This window comes from Micromys minutus, assembly GCF_963924665.1.
Source record: "Micromys minutus genome assembly, chromosome: 27".
NCBI lineage: Eukaryota > Metazoa > Chordata > Mammalia > Rodentia > Muridae > Micromys > Micromys minutus.
This window is the reverse complement of record NC_137962.1, coordinates 30,042,547-30,064,972: the sequence shown is the minus strand read 5'-3', so window position 1 is coordinate 30,064,972 and position 22,426 is coordinate 30,042,547. Positions and strand designations below refer to the sequence as shown.

Sequence of the window (22,426 nt, the reverse complement as noted above, 5' to 3'; positions counted from 1 at the left end):
AGATCGCATAAAATGAGAGAGCTGAGCAAACCCAACAAAGCTGGAAGCGGGTGGTGAGTTTGAGGCAGCCTGGGATACACAGCAAGACCATCTCAAACACTGAAGACCAAAAAGCTGAATCTTAAGATATTCCTAGACAAAGAAAAATTGGGGGCTGGAGAGACGGCTCAGTGGTCAAGAGCACTGGCTGCTCTTCCAGAGGTCCTGAGTTCACTTCCCAGCAGCCACATGGTGGCTCACAACCATCTGTAATGGGATCTGATACTTTCTTCTAGTGTGTCTGAAGAGAGTGACAGTGTACTCGCATATATAACAGAAATAAATAATCTCCAAAAAATGAGACTCAAGATGAACCAGACTCAAGATGAGATGGAATATGAATATACCTTTAGATATTACATAATCAGAAGCGATAAACACACATACACACACACACAGTGGGGATCTAGACAGCTTTATAGTCAGTCAATTTAGCACCCGGAGTTTCAGCTGTTCCAGAGCAAGGAGGTTGGAGCTGAAGTTGGGTGTAATCTTCTAGACTACGGCTTAATCTCTGGCTTACTTATATAGCAAACACACTGAGTTGCACTGTGTACCAGGGCTTGGACACAGCAGAACTAGAGAGGCTAATAAGACCTGTCTCTACAGGGAGCCCACCTTCTGGCAGGGAAAGACAGATGCTAAGCAACAAAAGATAGGGATCACAGTGTGTTGAAAGACAATAGCAACTTTACAAAAGAGAAACCAAACCAGTGCAGAACAGAGCAATCATGGGGTGAGGTGGGTTCAGAAAAGGAGAGGTGCAGGCTGGGAGAGGAAGGCGTCTCTGGAGATGGCCTGGGTGAGCTGAGTAACAGGAGGGAGAAGGGTGCCTGCAAGAAAGACGGGTGAAAGGGAGGGATACATGGATGTGAAGGAGAGGCAAATTACCTAGCAAACAGAGGAGCCTACGGGCCCAGCAAGGTCAAGCAGAGGGCCTGTGGGTAGGGATAGAAGTATGAACCACAAGGGTTTAGGATGTAGAAGGGCTGAGCATGGAGACTGAGATTTGGGTGTCTCCAGGGGATGCTTAAGGAGTGGACCCTTGGCAGTGTCCAGGGAGCAGCTGCGGGAACAGTGGCTGCCAATCCCATTCACCTGCTGTGCACTGTTCTGGATGCACCAGTCACACATCTTTCTCCGCCCCCAAGTCTTTTGAAGCCATGTAAGCCGAAAGTGCACCGGGAGGTGGGGAAGAAGTGTGGATAGTCCAAATAAGATCTTTCCAGAATTTTGGCCCTGGTGAAAGGAAGGAATAAACAAACAGCCCTGGTATTTGACAGTTGGGCCAAGACAGTGTCACCTTGGGAGATGGGGGTCCCAAGGGAGGACAGCTGGGGCTGCTCAAGAGGTTTGGGAGACATAAGGAGGAACCTGGAGTTATTCTCAACAAAATACTTGCCAAAACACCATTATCCCATAAATCCACTCTCCGGGAACCCATTGGGAAAGACAACCATGTTTAAGTGTTTCTGGGCATTTGTTACTGTTGCTGATTAGTAGGAAGCAGGCTGGGGTACTGTGAGATTCACTTAAGTGTGGGTCAGGCTCCATGTCACCTCGGGAGTGTGAAGGTTAGCAGAGGCCAGTCTGCAGGTAGCCGGTTAACAAAATGTGAGACTTCTCTCCCCAAAAGCTTGACAACAAAGTCTACACATAATTAGATTCACTCAACAAAGGAGTTGTCAGGGGAGGCTTAAGGGCTCCCACGAGGTCCTGTTTCAGATAGTGAGCCTGAAAGGGTAAGACCCAGGGCCCTGGGTCCGTTCAGGTCAAGGACATGTTTACGGAGTGCCCAAGGCTGGCCCTCTGCCTGATTGAGAACATGGATTCCTCCATTCCTGCCTCATCACTGGTGAATTCTGGCCATCATTTTCCACCAGCGGGAAGCTAGTTTAGGGGAAAGGGAGGCTGGAAATAAAGTTGGGTGGAGGTTTTGATTGGAGGGATTGAGTTTAGCCAGAGGGAGTTGGGGCATGGGTCAAGGCGGAGAGGAAAGAGGCAAGGGAGGAAGATGTTAGAGACTCCATGGTCAGGAAGCAGAGTTTCCTCTCTGGGTTGGAACACAGGAAACCCAGCCCAGAGTTTCCCAAGGTGCTTCCTGGAGATAAGGGAGACTCTTTCCTCTCCTGCCCCTCTTACATCCTGCCCTAGCCCCTAGGGTACCCTAAGTTGTACACTCAGTCACACCTTGGGAGGGGCTTGGAGGTCAGAGCCTACTGGGGCTTCACTCACGGAGGGGTCCACCCAGGCTTGAAGGTAGCAGGGAACAGACGCACAGAAGCGCTTCTGTCGGGTAAGCGGTTCTTGTTTAGGGAGAAGGCTGTTCCTCAAGGGGTAGTTATGTGGGAGCGAGCCAGGCGGTCCATGGAGGAGAATGCTGTGTGGTTGCGATTGGTCAGAGAACCCTATATGGAGTCATGAAACATTTTGGGAAGGTGGTAGATCCGTGGGGGAGTGCTGGCTGTTCTGGAGGGAGTCTAACCAATCACTGTTCTGTGTGGGGTGAGGGCATTTCTAAGGTGACCCAGGTGGTCGGGGGTGGGATCTGGGGAGGATCTATCATGTCTAGGACCAGGGCAGTCCAGGGTTATTCCTGGGATGCTCAGGAATAGCTAGTTTTGTGGGCGATCTAGGGTTGCTCACGGAGAGGCTGGGGCTGAGGGGAGGCTTTCTGCCACTGGCAGAGTTCCCGGCCACCAGGCTGCTCCGCAAAAGCTGTCCAGTGTGTGCCGCCAGCGATGAGTGGCTCTCTGGGGCCCTGAGGAGGTGAGGTGTGTAAGTCGAGGTATGCAGGAGAGTGCAGTGGAAGGCAGGAGTAAACCCGACTGAGGGGAGGGCAATCCAGCCATTCAGGGGCTGAACCTTTCTGGGCTCTGGGAACTAGGCCCCCGTGCGCTGGGCACTTCCGAGGCAGCGCCAGGCTAAGGCTGGCACGCCACGCGGGCGGCGCCTGAGTTGGTTCACTCGCAGCGCTCCCCTCCCCGCCCACTCGTCACCCCCTCCCGCGTTGCCAGGACAACGTGTGAAACTAAAATTCGGTTCCCCGTCGCAGGTGGAGACTAGTGGCGCCCCCTCCCCGCCCCTAAGCCTTCCCTCGTAGGTCGCGCCCCCAGCCTGCTGTCGCTAAGGTGACGGGGAGGGGGCGACCAGCTGCAGGGTTGGGCTAGCCAAGGTGCGGGAGGCCGCAGAGTACGGACAGACTCCCCAAACTCGGTTGCGGTGGGGGCCGAGAGGAACACCCTGGGCGCGGTTAAAAGGGCTGGTTTGGGGGGCGATTCCGTGGATTGCAGCTCCGCCCAGCTCGCGCTTAGGGTCTGCAGCCCCCGACTCCCACCCAGCACAGTGCCCGGGTGACCCCACCACCTCCTTGGGGTCTGGAGAGGGGTCGGCAGACTGGGGAGATTTCCACCCCAGGACACCAATTTTCCTCCTTGTCTCTCCCTCTCAGTCGGCCAGTGGGTCCTCTTGCCCCGACGCGTCCCCCACCCAGCTCCAGAGCCCTCCGTCACCCTAGTACGGTGGTCTGCGACGCTCGCCTGCAGCGGAAGCGCGGCGTGCCATCCCCCTCGCTGTGTCAGCCACTCCCCCTCGACAGCCAACGCCCCCCCCTGTGCGGGCCCCCGGCCCCCGCCCTCTGCACCACACGCCCACGCCGCCCCGACCCCGCGGGGGACCCCAGTTTCCCGGCCCCGGGCTTCCCATCCCCGCCTCCGGCGCGGCCCCCTCCCCGCCTCCGCTCCGCTCCCGACTCGGGCCCCCTCCCCCCGCCGCCCCCGCCCCCGGGGAAGGCAGGCGCCGCTCGAAGCCGGGGCCGATGCAGCTAAACCGTGCCGCCGTCGCCGCCGCCGCTGCGCCTGCGGAGCCCCCGGAGCCGCTGTCCCCCGCGCTGGCCCCGGCCCCGGCCCCCCCCGGCCCCCTCCCGCGTAGCGCGGTCGGCGGGGCTCTGGCGGGGGGTCAGGGGGGGCCAGGGCGCCGCGCGGAGTCCCCGTGCGCTCCTCTCTCCGCCAGGAACAGTCCGGGCCCGGGTGCTAGCACCGGGATGGACGGCCCCGGGGCCAGCGCCGTGGTCGTGCGCGTCGGCATCCCGGACCTGCAACAAACGGTGAGCCTTCGAGATCTCGCTGTACCCCCGAGTGGCCCGCTAGCGGTGACCCCCGCCGGGCGCGCCCTACGCCAGGACCCCCGGCCGTGGCCACTCGCCCCTCCCCCGCCGCCTCCGCGGGACCCTCCCCATCGCCTGGGCGGGGCCCTGGAAGCCCAGCCCCGGGGAGGGGCCTCGGCTTCTCCGCGGTGGCGCGGGGTCCCTGCTCTCGCTCCCCAACTAGCCCTCCAAAGCGGGGCCCGGGGCGCGGTGCCCTGCGCCCCGCGGGTCGGGGCTCACGACTCGCTCCGCTGCAGAAGTGCCTGCGTCTGGACCCAACCGCGCCCGTGTGGGCCGCCAAGCAGCGTGTGCTCTGCGCCCTCAACCACAGCCTTCAGGACGCGCTCAACTACGGGCTATTCCAGCCTCCCTCGCGGGGTCGCGCCGGCAAGTTCCTGGATGAAGAGCGGCTCTTACAGGACTACCCGCCCAACCTGGACACGCCCCTGCCCTATCTGGAGGTGCTGGGCAGACCAGGGTGGGGGTGGAATGGAGCGCGCAGGGTGTGATCTTTGAGCTCCGTGGCTGGAGCAGTGAAGGGCAGGCCGGGAGGAGTTGGCGACAGGAGCGGTGGGGGACTGTGTGCAGCCTGAGCAGTGTAGCTGAGAGACCGAGGTGGGTACAACGAGTGCAGTGGGTAGGGTGAAGTGCTAGCTGCCTGTGTGGTAATTGGTGTGCTGCAGCCGAAGCATGAAGTACAGCGCGAGCGGGTGTGTGTAAGAGCGCTTGCAGCCAGCGAGATGGACAGCACACAGTGAGCACATGCACTCAGCGTGTGTGTGTGTGTGTGTGTGTGTGTGTGTGTGTGTGGTGAGGAGTTCGAGCACTGGAGGGAGCAAGTGTGAGAAAGAGTGAGTTCTTTAAGGGTCATATGGTATGAACAGTGTTACTTGTGGGCACGTTTGTCTCTTGACTCTCATTCCCAAGTCTTCTGAGGTTAGCCCCAAATATTAACACCATTTATGACATAGGAAGGTGATTTGAGTGCCGTCCCATCATTCCATAGGGTTGAGATTGAGTCCCAATAGGAAGATCTTTGTGTGTGTGTGTGTGTGTGTGTGTGCGCACACACACACACACCAAGGTCAAAGTTGGTCTGACCCTCATAGGCAGCACCCGGAACTGGGTTATTTCTACTTGGAGTAGAAGTATGTAGGAAGGGAAGCGTAGTTCCAGATCTTGGGAGAGCAATAGTTTCCCCGGGTCCTGGCGGTGAACATGAGGCAGACAGGCTATAGGCCTGCCAGGCCATGAATTGGCCGAGTACTTCTCTGGACCTCACCTCGCTCCTGTGTGGCGGGGTGGTCGGTAGCTGTTGGTTCTTGTGTGTCCACTCTCTGTGTGTCTGGGACTTGCATGGCTGTTGTTGCAGTGACAGTGTGGGCAGGAGGGAGGTGGGGGGGGGAGCGGCTCGAGGTGGTGGCTACCGCTTGCTCACATGGGCCTGTGTGGGTACTTTCTCTCCACCTTTTCTTTATCTGAGCAGTTTCGATACAAGCGGAGGGTTTATGCCCAGAACCTCATAGATGACAAGCAGTTTGCGAAGCTTCACACAAAGGTAAAGTGGCAGTCGGTCCTTGGAGGGGACTCTCCATGACCGATGCCCCCATACTGTGGCTTGGCTGAAGTGGGTTTCAGGGTCTGATCTGGACCTGGGCACAGACTCTGTGCCCATGACTGGTCCAGTGATAGGTTGCAGTTTAAGCAGATGTTGCCTGGTACAGGGATGAGAATCTTGTCAGAAGCTGGGGTGCGGGGAAGGGAAGCAAATGAGCATCCGGTGTGTTTGGCTCTGAGGGCAAGAGGTTGAATGCATAATGTTCCCTAGTACAAGGAACACAAATTAGGTATCTCATTAATTCTCTTCAGGGAGGGACTTGCAATACATTTTACAGGTGAGGCAGAGGGGTTGAGTCACCTGCTGTGACTACCCAGTGAAGCTGACCCAGATCTGTCTGACTAGGTAGGCCCTGTGACCTGGAGGCACTTGTACAGTGTCTTTGCTTCTGGGACCTACCTCCTGTGGGCCTGACTCTATTCTTTTTTTTTTTTTTTTTTTTTTTTTAGAGGGTTACTAAACTCTTGCTCTGGGTACCCAGGGGGCAAGGTGGGTGTCATAGCCCCTTTCCAAGTCCCCCACCTCTGTGGGACAATGGGACACCTCCTTGATCATCTCTGAAGTTTAGGGAAAGGTCTTTGTGAACCGATCTATGGTCCTAGATCCTCAGGCTTCGGTAGCAGACTTTTCTGCTGCCCCAGGACAGGTGACAGTTGGTGGCTACAGCTCTGTGCTGGGTAGAGACCATGCCAGAGAGGTCTCTGTTTCCGTCTGCTGGCCCTTGTGTGACCCTGGCACCCTGGGTTCTCCAGCTCTTTTCAGGTACCCATAAGACACAAGAGCAGCCACTTGGTTTTCAGTGAGTCATTTGGTTTTAAGATGGATCTGAATTTCTAACTGCAGCCCTGTCCTCTGGCTTGCCCGGGGTTGAGCTGTCTCTATGCTCTCTCTGTTACTTGTGGCTGGCTAAGGTCTTCCTAGAGGATTTGCATAGTTTTTCTTCTATGGTTTCATCACCCCGACTCCTGATGCTGGTCCACCGGGAACCCTTTTCTATCAATGGTCCATGCTGCTTGTAGAAACCTGGGCTGGGACATTTTGCTCTGTGTGGCTGACCTCTGTGCCACCAGACAAAGCCAGTGAAGCTTTGCCGGGTGAAGGAGTAGAAGGCAAAGCCATGTCTTAGGTGGGTGCCAGGGAACGTAAGGGGAGCTGGTAAGAGGGGCCAGAGGAATGAGACAAGAGTTGTTAGGATTTGACACCTGCCCGAATGGTCTCACTAATCTCTTAGGCTGAGGGAAGAGACTCAAGTTGGGGTGACCAGGCTGGGTTGAGAGTGGCCAGGCTCAGGATGACAGGTGTTGAGGGGTTGCAGAGAAAAAGGCCTTGCAAGCACATGAGTCCAGCCAAGCTGGAATGAGATTTGAGGTACGAGTTTGAGGATGAGCAAGCTGGGTGACAGGTTAGACATATCATTGGGGTTAGGGACAGTGTATGCCTTACAGGTGGTCTGGAGCTGGCTGGAGGAAGGGGGTGATGGTAAGATGACCCTAGCTGTGGCACCCAGCTGACTGGGATGGCTGATGTTCTAGGCAAACCTGAAGAAGTTCATGGACTATGTCCAGCTACACAGCACGGACAAGGTGGCCCGCCTGCTGGACAAGGGGCTGGACCCCAATTTCCATGACCCTGACTCAGGAGGTGAGGAGAAGAACCGGGAGGGGCTTCAGTCTTGACTGGCTGGGACCCTAACCTTTATTTACGTCCAAACCCAGAGTGCCCTCTGAGCCTTGCGGCACAGCTGGACAATGCCACTGACCTCCTGAAGGTTCTTCGCAACGGCGGTGCTCATCTGGACTTCCGAACCCGAGACGGGCTAACAGCCGTCCACTGTGCTACCCGCCAGCGGAATGCAGGGGCACTGACGGTTAGTGAGGGCGGGACCCTGGTGTGGAGGGCCTCAGTGCAGAAAGCTTGGCATGGATTCTGAGGTGCCTTACCCTCAGACCCTGCTGGACCTGGGGGCTTCACCTGACTACAAGGACAGCCGCGGCCTGACGCCCCTGTACCATAGTGCCCTAGGGGGCGGGGATGCCCTCTGCTGTGAGCTGCTTCTGCATGATCACGCACAGCTGGGGACCACGGATGAGAATGGTTGGCAAGAGATTCATCAGGTGAGCAGGGGGCCTAGGTTGGGTCCAGGCTGTATGCAGGTGGCCCTGGCCTCTGTCTGGGATGCTTTCAATCCCTCTCTTCTCCTCAGGCCTGTCGCTTTGGACATGTACAGCACTTGGAGCACCTCCTGTTCTATGGGGCCAACATGGGTGCCCAGAATGCCTCGGGAAACACAGCCCTGCACATCTGTGCCCTTTACAACCAGGTATGCCTTGGGCCTCAGCCCTCTGTGATGTGCCTGCACACAGGTGACTGTACACCCTACATGGGACTTGTATACTCCATGTATATGTTCTGTGCCCAGTCTGGTTACTGGGTGGCCTACTAAAAACACATCTGTTCTCTGCACGCACATATGTGTCAATATGTCCCCATGTATGTTCTTAACGACTGGCTCTCAGATAAGAGCTACCTAGCCTAGGAATGCACTGAAGAGTTTGTGTGTGTGAGTGATTCTTGAACTCTGCACACTGTATGTGTCTCCGCCATGGCCTGGCCCTCCCTTTCCTCCTGCCTATGTGATGGCTGCCTCCTCCCAACAGGAGAGCTGTGCTCGCGTCCTGCTTTTCCGTGGTGCCAACAAGGACGTCCGCAATTACAACAGCCAGACAGCCTTCCAGGTACAGGCTGAGCTGGGGGTGGGGGCATGGTTGCTTGTGTGTTTCTATTGCCACTTGACTTGGAACCTTGACTCTTCTTTAGAGGGCAAAAAGGGAGTACTCACTCTCAGGCCATCACGGAAGGTGGGGCTGTGAGTGGGCTGGTGTGGTGCCCAGAATTTGAGGGAGTGTTTGGCGTGGGGGGGTTCCCTCTATCCTCCTGCCATGGAAAAACATCATATGACCCCAGAACTCTGGGAAAGAACCAAGTGGAGAAGGCAGAGAGACAGGCATGGTGGGGCCTGATTCGCCAGAAGCAGGTAGGGGTGCAGGGAGCAAAGCAGAGATGGGCGTGATCTCTACCACAGCTGATTTGGCCCAGGTCGTATTTCTGAGCCGTTTGTCCGCCAGGCTGGTTGGCACTGGCTAACCATGTAGCTATCATCTCTGGCCTGGAGTTTTGGAGGAGTTGAAGGTGTCATGGGGATTCATGGATTCTTAGTTGGAGCAGAGGCCTCTGAGACTGTCAGGAAGGCAAGCTGCTATGGCCGTGTCTGGGAGCGTGAGGCAGAGGGTGAAGGTGTGAGCACACCCAGAGGTAGACACGTCTGGCCAGATAGATGGCTGGGTTTGGAGGACACAGGAAGAATGAGGGATGAAAGCTATGGGGCCATGACTGAGATAGGAATTGTGGCTGCTTACAGGGGCAGATTAAACCCACTGGTGTGCGCAGAACTGTTTATGTTTTGACTCTAAGCCTTGTGTCCCAGAAACCCCCCCAGGACTTGGGCAGATGACAGTAGTGGGCCAACCCTAGTTACCGGCATCCTTGTCTCTTGTCTGTAAGACGTGATGTCCCACATCTGTGACTTGAGAGGAGAGCTGGGGTGGGTTGGGGTCAAATCTGGGTTTCCGAGTCTCCTTCCTTGACCTCCGTGTCTTCACCCCTTTCTCCCAGGTGGCTATTATTGCAGGGAACTTTGAGCTTGCCGAGGTAATCAAGACCCACAAAGACTCGGATGTTGGTGAGTTCTGCCCCATTCACAGATCCTTCCTCCATGTGTGCTGTGCTTGTCATAGGCAGTGGTGTTGTGACAGTACCCCTGTATGCCAAGACGGTTGTCACCTAGTGACCTCTGCTGACACGGGGAATGAGATGGAAAAGGGCCTGTGTGGACTGAACAGAATTCTTGGTCTGGGCCTACAGCAGGTCTGGGCTCTGGGCTGGGATGGCACTGGGTAGCAGTTAGATTACGGATTGTGCTTCTGAGTAAGTGCTCTGAAGGATCTTCTGGGATGATACGGTGGCAGATCTCCCTCCAGCCTGGCTGGGTTTAGCTTCCTACGGCTTTCTGTGCGACAGGATCCCGTGAACAGACCTAAAGAGAAAAATCACAAGGGTGAGTGAGGATGAGGACTCAAGTGGGAACAGGCTTGGGGCTGGCGACTGGGCCAGCGGGTTTGACCTCCTAGGAGGCAGCGCTTAAAACAGACGTGGCGTGCGTGTTAAGTCCCAGCAGAAGGGCCAGAAACTGCATGTGTAACTTCAGCTCCAAGATACGGAGGCAGAAGGGTTCAGCCTATGCTTCTGGGTGCGTGTATGTGCATGTGTGTGTGAGAAAGAGGTAATGTATATGTGTGTGTGTGTGTGTGAGAGAGAGAGATAGATAGGTAGGTAGATAGATAGGTAGATAGGTAGGTAGGTAGGTAGGTAGATAGATAGATAGATAGATAGATAGATAGGTGTTTGTGTGAGAGAGATAGATAGGTAGATAGATAGGTAGATAGGTAGGTAGGTAGGTAGGTAGGTAGGTAGATAGATAGATAGATAGATAGATAGATAGATAGATAAATAGGTGTTTGTGTGAGAGAGATAGATAGGTAGATAGATAGGTAGGTAGGTAGGTAGGTAGGTAGATAGATAGATAGATAGATAGATAGATAGATAGATGTGTGTGTGTGTGTGAGAGAGAGAGATAGGTAGGTAGGTAGGTAGATAGATAGGTAGATAGGTAAATAGATAGATAGGTAGGTAGGTAGGTAGGTAGATACTTCTGGAGCCTGGCTGGTTCATCTTGGGTACAGGTGACTAAGTGCAGGCTATTGTTGGTCCCTCCTCCAGTAAAGGGTGAAGCTAAGCTGTGAAGTCTGTCTAGCTTCAGCAGAGTCACCTAGCCGTAGGGATCTCTTAATGTTCTGGTAGGCTTTTCTGCCTGTGACTCTTTCTGGAACATAGAGCCCCAGGCTTCCCTTTCTTCTTTGAGTATTACTTGAAGTGTCCCCATTATTTTGTTTCAGTTTTCAGTGACGCTGGGCAGCAGAAGGCTGGGGCTGGCATTAAGCTTAGAATACCCCTCCGTTCTCTCTCAGCCTGGCCTGGAGGTTCGTTTTTGGATGGGGTTAAGATTAAGGTCAATTTCATGTTTAGGACTCTTTGTTGAACTGCTCTCTGCTAATAAGGTTCAGTTATGAGCTCCTCAAACCTTGCAATGGGTTCATAATGATGGTTGAACTGAATGTGGGTGGCTACCCTGAGAGAGTTGAGTGACTTCATGATCCATGGTGCAAAACTGGGCCCAGGTTCATGTAGAAAGACTGGGGCATAGTTCTTGGGTTGATATAGGGACAAGAGATTGAAGTTTGATTGGGGTTGATAGTATTAGACACAGTGTTTGCTAGAACCACCCTGCTTGCGGATATTTGGAATCTTGTTTTTAAACCAATCCTCTAATCTTGAGAGAACTGTTAACAGCTTCAATGCTGTTAAATGTCACAGGTAAATTATGGTGTCTTAGAGTTTTCAGGTTTTCATTTACCTTGCTCTTCAATAGTTTTTGATCCTGGAAGGTATGAATTCTAGGAAGTGGCCTGTTTGTAATTGGAATTGGAAATATTTCTCTACCCTTAATCCTAGGATTCTGGGGGGTCACCAGCTGAAGCTCACTGTCTGTTTTACCCAAGTGTGCTGGCTCAGTTGGGGTTAGGCACATCATTGCAGAGTGGAGGGGGCATGTGTGTCATCTGGTCTCGATGTAGGTATCTGCTCTTGCACACCATCAGGCATTTTGATGCTACAAGCCTGTCCTTGTTAGGTTTCTGTTGTTGTGGTAAAACACCATGATCAAAAGCAACTTGGGAAGAAAAGTGCTTATTTCTGCTTACAGTCCATTGTGAAGGAATGTCAGGGTAAGAACTAGAGACAGGAACTGAAGCAGAAGCCATGGAGGAGTTCTGCTTCCGGGCTTGCTCCTAATGGCTTGCTCAGCCTGCTTTCTTATATGATCCAGAACTACCTGCCCAGGGGTGGCACCACCTATAATGGGCTGGGCCTGCCTATATCAATCAATCAATCAGTCAGTCAGTCAGTCAGTCAGTCAGTCAGTCAGTCAGTCAGTCAATCTATCCATCAATCATTATCAATCATCAGTGCCCCACAGGCTTGCCTATAGGCCAATCTGATGGCGGGAATTTTCTCAATTGAAATTTCTTCTTCCTAGATGACCCTGGCTTGTGTTAGGTTGTCAAAAAGAAACTAGACAGCATATAACCAGTTGTCCCTGTGTTTGAACTTATCTCATTCTACCTGCCCAATATCTTTTTGTGAAGTTGCTTATTGGGTCTCTTTACAGAGAAGGAAACCAAATTTCAGAGGGTTAATGACAAAACCCATCCGTAGATGTGGGGACTTGGCTTTGTCATCTGCACATCTGCCTACTGTCATCTGCACATATTCACTCCAAGGACATTTCTTAAGTGACGGTTGTGAGTTGCTGTTGTCTCACTCTGCTCTTTGGGCAGAAGCCCGCACATGGAGAGCTGTGTGGAACTCTCTGCCTCTCCATCCTCTGCTTCCGTCCTCGGGGTAGTGTGTGGTAGGCACTAATGCCATGTCCTGTGTCTTGGCACCTCTCTTTAGGGACCAACAGGCCTTGGGTGGGACTCTGTCCTGTCAGTGGCTTTCTCTGCTTCCTGTTCCCAGCACTGGGCTATCCTCTTTCAGGCACACACGTGTGCACACGGAAACATCCCATGTATACATGTTCTCACGGACTGTCTATCTCATTTTTGGTAAGTGGCCCTGGACACGTGCCTCGTGCGGTGACATTACCTGGAGAGCTTGTTCAGGGTAGGCTCTGAGGCTGGGCCTGGATGGAACTTGTATTTCTACGCTGGTCATCAGTTCAGGGTGAAGCTCGCTCTGCTGATCACACTTCTCATTTTTCTAGACGAAGCTGGAAGGTAGAGCTGCAGGTCCAAGCCTGTCCACAGTGTAGTGTCCGTTTTTGAAAATTAAGGTGAAATGTTCCTTACCTAAAACTGACTACTCTTATCGACAATCCAGGGGGCATTCCTTATGTTTACAATCTTGTATGCCAGGTTTGTTGAACCCCCAAAATATTTTCGTCGCTCCAAATATCTCAGATATGTCAGGCAATTTTCAGCGTTACCCTCTTCTGCTAACCTGTCAGCTGAGGACATAGTTTCTCTTTGCATTTGGCTGTTATTGCTGTTTCATAGCAATGGGATTATCATATGACTCTCCGTGTTTGATTTCTTTTGCTCTCTGTCTTTCTGAGCTTCATCTGCTTTGTAAGGTCTTACCACTTCATTCTACCTCAAGGCTAAAAAAATATTCTGTTGTCTTAATGCATGTTTTTTGGCTTATCCATTTATTTGTGGTTGGGTATATAGGTTGTTTCTACTTTAAAACGTGTGTGTGTGTGTGTGTGTGTGTGTGTGTTCTCACATGCACATGCCTGCTTGACTGTATGTGCATCACATGCATACAGGTGACCTTGGGGGCCAGAAGAGGGTATTTGATTTCCTGGAACTAGAGATACAGCTGCCCAGTTGGGTACTGGGAACCAAACCTATGTCCCTTTGCAAGAGGAGCATCCACTCTTTTATTATTATTTTTATTTTATGCATATGAGTGCACTGTAGCTGTCTTCAGAAACACCAGAAGAGGGCATCAGATCCCATTACAGATGGTTGTGAGACACCATGTGGTTGCTGGGATTTGAACTCAGGACCTCTGGAAGAGCAGTCAGTGCTCTTAACCACTGAGCCATCTCTCCAGCCCCCCCCTTTCTTTTTGAGGCAAGGCTTCTCTGTGTAGTCTTGGCTGTCCTGGAATTAGTTCTGTAAACCAAGCTGGCCTCAAACTCACAGAGAGCCACCTATCTTTGTCTCTTAAGTGGGACACCACCTCTGGGCTGAGCGGTGTACCCTCTTAACAGCTGGGCCATTGCTCCAGCTGGTTTCTGTTTGTTGATCTATGCATATTTCTGTCACCATCACAAACATGCTTGTACATGTATTTATATGAATACTTGTTTACACTTTTTGGGGGGGTTTATTCTGAAGAGTGGATAGTTCTTACAGTTTTGAGGAACTTCTAAACTGTTTCCCACTAAACTTCTATCAATTGTGCATGAGATTCTGGCTTCTTAATCTCTTCACATTCTCCCTGAAGTCTGTCTGGTGCTTATTTTTCTTTTTAACTGTAGTTATTCTGTTGGATATGATGTGATATTTGATTGCGGTTTTGTGGTTTCCTAATGCCCAGTGACATTAAGCTTATTTACGTGAGTTTGTTGTTCATTTGTGTGTCTTTGGAGAAAAGAGAAGGCCTTTCCTAACTTAAAAATCACTTTACTTATTGTTGGACTGTAAGAATTCTTTATGTATTTTGAATATACAAAGGATATAGGGCCAACAAGATGGCTTAGTGGTTAAAGGAGCTTGCTGCCAAGCCTAGCAACATGATCAATCCCTGGGAAACTCACATGGTGGAAGGAATGTCACATGTGAGCCATGGAACATGCATGTGTTTGTGTATATACATACACAAATAAATAGATGTAACAATTTATATATATATATATATATTTTTTTTTTTTTTGAGATAGGCATTCACTATAGCCCAGGTTGGCTTCAAACTCTTTTTTTTAAATTTATCTATCTATCTATCTATCTATCTATCTATCTATTTTATTTATATGAATACATTGTAGCTGTCTTCAGACACACCAGGAGAGGGCATCAGATCTCATGACAGATGGTTGTGAGCCACCATGTGGTTGCTGGGATTTGAACTCGAGACCTCTGGAAGAGCAGTCAGTGCTCTTAACCGCTGAGCCATCTCTCCAGCCCTGGCTTCAAACTCTTAACAGTTCTGCCTTAGCCTCTGAGAATAGCGGCTACAGGAAACAGCTCCTGTACATTAATCTATTTCTTGCCCAGATTCATTTTGAATTCTGATCTCAGATGATTTTCCTGCCTCAGTCTCTTGAGTAGTAAGGACCACAGGCACTTGTCTTTATAGACACAAAAGCCTGGTGTTTTTGTTTTTATTCAGATATTTTTTTAATTGCTTGTGCTTTTGATGTTGTAGCGAAGAACCCATTGCTGAATATAAGGCCACATAATTTATCATCAGTATAAGAAAAAAAATCTAAGCATTCTTAATTTTTAAAATGTTTATTTTATTTACATGTATGTATATTTTGTCTGCATAACCACAGGCATGCTTGGGCTGATGGATCTGTTGGAACTGGAGTTACAGACAGTCGTGAGCTGCAATGTGGGTGCTGGGAATCTGGATCCTTTAGAGGGGTAGTCAGTGCTCTGAACTGTTGAGCCATAGAGAGTTCTGAGTATTCCGCAGCTCGTAAGTGGAGGTTGTACTCTGTGAGGAAGCAAAAAGGCCATATATTTGTAGAGACAGACAAGAAAAGCCTTTTTGTTTTTGTTTAGTTAGTTGGTGGTCTGATTGTGTGGCCTCTGGTTTACCATTGGCTTGGCTTGTTTGGTAGGAATTTAAAGGGCCAGAGACACTCTTATTAATGGCATCACAATTAGATGATTTTGTAAAATTTATTATTTCTTTGAGACAGGGTCTCACTGTGGCTGGCCTGGAACTCACTACATAGACCAGGCTGGCTTCAAACTCACAGAGAGACCCAAGTGCTGGGTTTAAAGACACGTTCCATTATGCCTGGCTCAGAACAAGTTATCCACTGAGATCAGAATTTGGGGCGTAATTGTAACCATAATGTGTCATGGTTACATGTCATGGTTAAGATGTCTGATTCAAATCATACTGTTAAGATGTTGAAGGTATTTTTTTAATTTTATTTTTGGTGTATGCATACTGTGGATGGCTGTGGAGACACATTTGAGACCCTAGAAGGAATGTAGGACACTGGAGAATTAGATGAGTATCAGGCAGAAGCCCAGGAATAGAGTATGTCCTTATCTGAGGATTGTACTAACCAAAATAATATGTACACTTTTTTTTTGAGACAGGGTCTCTCTACATCCTGAAATTTACACTAATCTGGCTTCCAATTTACAGAGATCCACCTGCCTCTGCTTTCAAGTGCTGGGACGAAAGGTGTGCGCCACCATATCTCAAGATAATATTCCTATAGAATAAAAGCATAGCAAAGGCAAATCATTAGAACCAACAAAGTCAGTCAGCGTCCAGAAAGGAGTTAGCCAAGAATTCTGGAGCTGAACTCAAAGCGTGTTTCCTGGCTCGCATCTTGAATGCCCGTATTTCTGGCACTGTGGAGATGACCGGCCTCCTCTGGTGGCCAGCACTTGGGAATGGGGTAATCCTCTGGAACAGCATCAACGAACGTGTCTCGAGCTTGGAGTTTCAGGAACAGAGCAGATCCTGTTCTGAGTTGGAAATGTGTGTGTGGGGAGAATGCAAATGGAGGAGTATGAAAAAAAAATCACTATCCAGTTCCGTCTATAGGTAATAAATAGTGGTAATAACATTCCAAAACAGCAGACCCACAGTCTCAGAACTGTGGCTTTTCTCGGAAGCGTAATCTTCTTCTCCGAAGCCACATCATTCTCTTGAACCTTAGCCTGTCTAGACAGATTTAGTAGGAAAGGCTTAGAACATGGTTAAATTGGTAGGCTCCCTGCCCGACTGGGCAGAGCTCTGGGCTGTGTCACCAGGACTGAATAAGACAGTCACAGTAGAGCACACCTATAATCCCAGCCCTCAAGTGGAGACGGAGGATCAGAAGTTCAAAGTCATCCTCAGGACAGTGAGTTTGAGGCCAGCCTGGGCTACATGAGGCTATCTCCCAGCAACAGCCCACTTAGTAAGGAAACTGTTAATCGCGTAGGCTCTTCTTAAGTTTGTTTTGCTGAAGTGCTTGACAACGGGCCTTGGTTTGGACTTTTAAACAAGGTTCAGAAATAAAGTCAAGACCTCAGCCGTTCTCTGCAGTAATTGTTTTTTAGGTCTTTCAAATACCTTCAAGTTTCTGGAGGAAACCTGGGAGAAGTGAGATTTTACTCACAATAAGGTGTGGAAACAGCTAACCCTATGTAGATTCTAACCAAAGTCACATTCTAACCAAAGCCTTGCTGGTAGAATCGGGTTTTCCAATTGCACTCTACTAAAAAGAACAGAAGTTTCTTACTGAACTTGTGCAGATAATTATATCACCACGTAATCAAACTATCCATGATTGGGTTTTCCAGTGCTGAAGGGTCAGCTGGGGAGAAGGAATAAATATTTCAGTTTCAATTTTCAAAAAGTAACCAAGAGGCCACAGATAGCCTAGAGGATAAGGGAAGCATATTTCCTTAAATCCAGAGCAGCAAAATGAAAGCAAAACAAAGCACAACCTTTAAATACACATTCATTCACCTCATCTTTTTTTTTTAAAAAAAAACTTTATTCAAAAACGTTGAAAAAGATGGGTGACGGTGGCACGCACCTTTAATCCCAGCCCTGAGGCAAAGGTCGGCACATCTCTTGAGAGTACAGGGTTAGCTTAGTCTACAGTGCTAGTTCCAGAACAGCCAGGGCATGCAGATCGAACCAAACTGAACCAAACTGAACCCAACCCAACCCAACCCAACCGAGCCGAACCGAACCAACCCAATACAAAAAAGTTAAAAAAAAAATTCACACACTGAAATTAACTGGACCCAGACACACTGAGATAACTCATCTGCTTTCCAGTCAGTGTTACTCCTTTTCTGCTTGTTGATTATTTTGAGACAGCGTCTTAGTCTGCATCCTAGAAGGCCTGGCCCCCACCTTCTCCTCCAGGCCGGTCTTGTGTTTATGGTCATCCTCTCGTCTCCACTTCACCTGCCAGGAATGCAGGTGCGAACCATTATGCCAGGCCCTTGTCCCAAGTCTTGTTTTACTCAGACTTGGTTAGTTAAATACCACCAGGTATTTCTCCTTCCACCTCCTTTTCTTTTCCTTCTTCTCCCCTCTTTTCTTTCTCTTCTCTCTTTCTTCTTCCCCCACTCTTTTGGATTGGCTTTTCATTTACCCTCCTGCCTTACCATTTTCATCTCCTCTTCCTGCCCCCACCTCTTCCCAGTGTTTCCATATTGCCCCGGCTGGCCCTGGACTCCTGGGTTCACAAAGTTCTCTGGACTAGCCTCCCATCAAATCGTGAACACATGCCACTGTTCCTGGCTTATTATTATTATATTTAGTATTACTCATGTGACAGTGTTTTCAAACAATCAAATACATCACATAAGCTTAACTAAGTGAGTTATCTCTTAATATTACAGGGACCTTTCTGGATTGTCCCAACATTAGTTTAGGATTAAACACAAATCTAGGAGTCAGGCATGTTGCCCCAGGGCTTTAATCCCAGTACTTGAGAAACAGAGGCTGGCAGATCTCTGTGAGTTCTTTGCCTGCCAATGCGGCACAGTGAGACTCTGCCTCAAAACACACAAACAAACAAACAAACAGCCCACACCAACCAACCAACCAAAACAAACAAACAAAACCCCCAAAACAAAACAAAGTAAGAAAAAAAAAATCCCAACTACCTAGTACATTTTGAAGTCAGTAACATTTTTCCTTTTGTCTTTAGGTCTGGCTGATCAGTAGCATGTGTGGAAAACACACTAGGAATTGCTTTCCATAGATTTCTAGATTTTTCTAATTCATATGTAGTCCATGTGTGAACCCCATCAAGGCCTGTGGCCATGGCTGTGATCCTCAGGGTGACACACCCTGGTTCTGTCGACATGGTTAGATTACACATGAGCTCAGGTTGGAAGCTATGAGAAAGGCAAAGCTATTTTTATTTACATGGGAATACCTCTATTACTGAGCTCAAGAATTTGATCAAAGTCTAACAGTGGTTCAAGAGCAGACAGAAAAAGCTTGATTTTGGGATATGCTGTAGTTCTAGACATAGAGGTAGGGAGATAAGAGACTAAAGGAAACCTGGGCTATGAAGTGGCACCCAAACACACACACACACACACACACACACACACCATTGTGGTTTCCTACCTGGCAATTTTTCTTGTTAAGATTTACACTTTCTCTAGAAAACAGCAGGTCCCAAGATGGAGTCCCCAGTGCTGGCTTGGAATAATGTATTTTTTCCTGTCTTCCTGGAAATTTTGTACTGAGGTCTTTTTTTTTTTTTTTAAAAAAAAACCCAGTTAGACACCCAGAGAGTCCCTACAGGATCCTCGGCAGTTTTTAGTTCACCTTCAGAAGTCAGTATTGACTTCGGGAGCCACAGTGAGCCCAAACACTGTCAAACAAACCCAGAGAATCTCACACAAAACGCAGAGCACAAGAAGTTTCTGAGTGGTTACCATGAGGCCCAACAGGTGATCGTCCCTGTTTATGTGTGGTTCCGAGAAGGTCTTCGTTTTGTCTTTTACTAGATCTGATAAAAGGAAAACTTTTAGGCACATTCGTATTTTATCAAATTCTGTAGCTCACGAATAGAGGGGCAAGTATCGTTCTGCCGGGAGGAGAAGGGAGAAACTTTAAGGCATTTGTAGAAGCAAGCCAAGAAATACAGTTTTGATCGGTAAGAAGTTTGTTGGCGTTTTTTAACTGGTCTAATTTCTAGTTTCAGTTCACGGCTTACATTAGATGTTGGTTTGTTCAGGTGGGATTTTGAGTTTGGGAGTCACCGCATTAATGGATTCAAATAACATTTTCTGTCCCCTTACTACAGTCACTGAGTGTTCTAAGTTTCATGGGTTCAGCTTTTATACTTCGGTCACCAGTCAATTGTAATTTGGTTTCTGTATGTTCTGTGAGGTCAGAGTCACTTTTCATGCAGATCTTTAGTCATTGGTATTTGTTGGAGAAAGTTTCCTTCTTTTGTTGGTTACTCTTTGCTGGTGTGTAGGAACAAGCTGACTTTTGTACACAGCTTTGCTGTATTTGCTTGTTAGCTTTAGTGGTTTTCTTGGTGGATTTTCTATACATAAGATCATTCTGTTTGCAAGTAGAAATGGATTTACTTCTTTTTTTATCTTCTAATTTGGATACATTTAATTTCTTTCATCCTTCCTTTCTTCTTTCCTTCCTTCCTTCTTTCCTTCCTGCTTTTCTTCCTTTGAGGTGGATTCTTACTCGGTAGCCTTGGCTGGCCTCAAACTCCTGAGCGCTGTGATTAAATGCATTAAATGCCCAGCCTTATCTGATTTTGGTCCCTAAGCTTCCTAGCTTGAACTTCTCTGTGTTGAAGAGCAGTAAGGAGAGCAAACATCCCGGCGCTGTTCCTTACGTTTGGAGCGCGCTTTGAGTCTTTCTCCATCGAGTGGGACGTTAGCTGTGAGTTATAAATAAAGACCCCTTAACATATGGAGTACATTTCTTCCCCATTAATAGTTTTCTGATGCTTTGTCACTAAAGGACACTTAATGATGGCAGGTGCCTTTTCGGCACCCTCTCACCCAGTGCTGCTGGCTTTTCTCTCTGTTCTGCTGATGCACGGCATTGGTGACTGAAATCTTTAAGCTCTGTCCTTGGAATGACGTAGCTAGCTTGGCTATCAGTAAGACAGAGTCAGCTAGAAATTGTTTTGGTCTTTCCCGTCTCTTTGGAAGCTTTTGAGAAGGATGGGTGTTGATCCCTAAGTGTCTGTAGTAGTACCATCTGTTGTCACCTTCCCGTTGTTGGGAGGAAGAAGGACCGCGATTTCTCAGCTTCTTTGCCTGTTTCAGGTCTGTTTAGACTTTTCTGTTTCTTCTTGAGTCAGTTTTTGTAATTTGTGGATTAAAAAAAAAATCTCTACCCATCTAGCTTATCTAATTTGGTGGCAAATGATTCTTCAAAATATCATCTTGCATTCTATTTCTGAGAGATTGATTCTAATACCCTAAACCAGCAGTTCTCAACCCATGGGTCATGACTCCTTTGGGGGTGTCGAATAATCCTTTCACTGGGGTCTTCTATCCGTACATCATATACTTACATTATGACTCCTACCAGTAGTGGAATTACAGTTAATGAAGTAGAAATGGAAGTAATTTTACAGTTGGGGGGTCACCACAAAATGGAAGTAATTTTACAGCTGGGGGGGTCACCACAACAGGAAGAACTGTATTTAGAGGCCACAGCATTAGGAAGGTTGAGAATCAATCACTGTCTTGTATCATTTTTGATTTTAGCTTCCGTTTTCCATATTTTTCTTAAAAAGTCAGTCCGGCTAAAAGTGTGTTGACTTCTTGGTTTATTTTCTTTATGCATACGAAGATTTTTGCCTGCATGTATGTCCATGCATCGTGAGAGCAGCTACCGCCAGCCAAAGCCAGAAGGCGGCTTCTAGGTTCCCTGGAGTCATGGATGGATGTTAAGCTATTTGAACTGCATCAGCCCAAAAGAGTGATGTTGGTTTTTTCATCTTTGTCCTACCGATACTTTACATCAGTTACTAAAGCTTTATCCTTAGAATGCCTTACCTTGCTTGGGTATCAGTAAGACAGAATCAGCTTTTGTTTCCTTCTCTCATGGCTCTTCGGAAGGGTTTGAGATGTGGTGGTGGAAATTGAACCCAGGTTCTTGGCAACAGCAACAAGTGTACCCATCTCCCCCACCCGCTTTTCCCTTATCAGGGTCCTCTCTCTATGTAACTGTCCATCCTGGGATTCACTATGTAGACCAGGCTGGTCTCTAACTCACAGGGATCTAACTGTCTCTGCCTCCAGTGTTGGGATTAAAGGTGTGTGCCACCACACGCAGTGTCCTGATACTTTTGTTGTTGCTGAGAAACTATTGTTATGAAGTCCTGTTGGCTTGAACTTGCAGTGATCTTCCCACCTTTGCCTCCCCAGTGCTGGGCTTATGGACATGTGCCAGCGCGCCTGGGTCTTTCTACTTTTCTTTTTTTTTCAATGCTTGGACTGGAACCGGACATTTGGGTGCGCTAGACAAGATACCACTGAACTACATCTGTACTTTCTTACTGCTTTTAAATGTAGGCGTTTGCTGTTAAGTGAAATGTCCCAGATGTGTTATTCAGGTCTTATTGTGTTGTCTCCTATGGCCTTATCCATCTTTTTTTTATCTTCTATTTATTACTGGAAATGAGTATTGAAGGTTTTGGATATTATTGTGGAACTGCCTGTTTCTCTTTTTTAATCTGTGGTATTTTATGTGTTTTGATTTTATGTTTTTTGGTGTCTATATTAATAATTGTTTTTTATGGAATTTTTTCTTTTTTATATTTTTTATTTTTAATTGGATATCTACTTACATTTCAAATATTAATCTTGATGAATTACTGTAACAAAAGTCATAAAGATACATTATACATCAGTAAGTATCTCTCTTTCTCTAGGGTGTGTGTGTGTATGTCTATGTCTGTGTGCAGATGTGTTTGTATGCCTGAGGTCAACGACTTCTAGTGGTATTCCTTGGCAGCCATCCTGAATCTTGCTTGTTGAAACATGTTTTCTCACTGGACTGGCTTGCTGATTAGATTAGACTGGCGAGCCAGTGAGCCCCAGGGATCTTCTGTTTCTGCCTCCCAGTTCTGGAATAAGTGCAGGCAACAACTTTGACTTTATGTTGGTGCTGAGGATCGAACTTAGGTATCCGTGCATGTATATCAAGCACTTTACTATATGAGCTATCTTCCTAGG

The 22,426-nt window shown here is 48.7% G+C and overlaps 1 protein-coding gene across 5 annotated transcripts in view; it reads left to right on the top strand.

Moving 5' to 3' along the window:
* The first annotated feature begins 2,243 nt into the window (after positions 1-2,243).
* The window catches only part of SHANK3 (SH3 and multiple ankyrin repeat domains 3), a 59,237-nt gene continuing 39,054 nt past the window's right edge, over positions 2,244-22,426 (top strand). For 4 of the 5 annotated variants that reach the window (XM_080939885.1, XM_080939888.1, XM_080939889.1 and 1 more), the window contains exons 1-10: positions 2,244-2,335; positions 3,491-4,144; positions 4,441-4,644; positions 5,670-5,741; positions 7,334-7,442; positions 7,517-7,668; positions 7,748-7,915; positions 8,005-8,121; positions 8,459-8,536; positions 9,474-9,540. In XM_080939885.1, coding sequence (XP_080796011.1) covers positions 3,857-4,144; positions 4,441-4,644; positions 5,670-5,741; positions 7,334-7,442; positions 7,517-7,668; positions 7,748-7,915; positions 8,005-8,121; positions 8,459-8,536; positions 9,474-9,540 — 1,255 coding nt within the window. In that variant the 5' untranslated portion in view covers positions 2,244-2,335; positions 3,491-3,856. The remainder of the gene's footprint in view (positions 2,336-3,490; positions 4,145-4,440; positions 4,645-5,669; positions 5,742-7,333; positions 7,443-7,516; positions 7,669-7,747; positions 7,916-8,004; positions 8,122-8,458; positions 8,537-9,473; positions 9,541-22,426) is intronic. The other variant, XM_080939886.1, reaches the window with a different exon arrangement.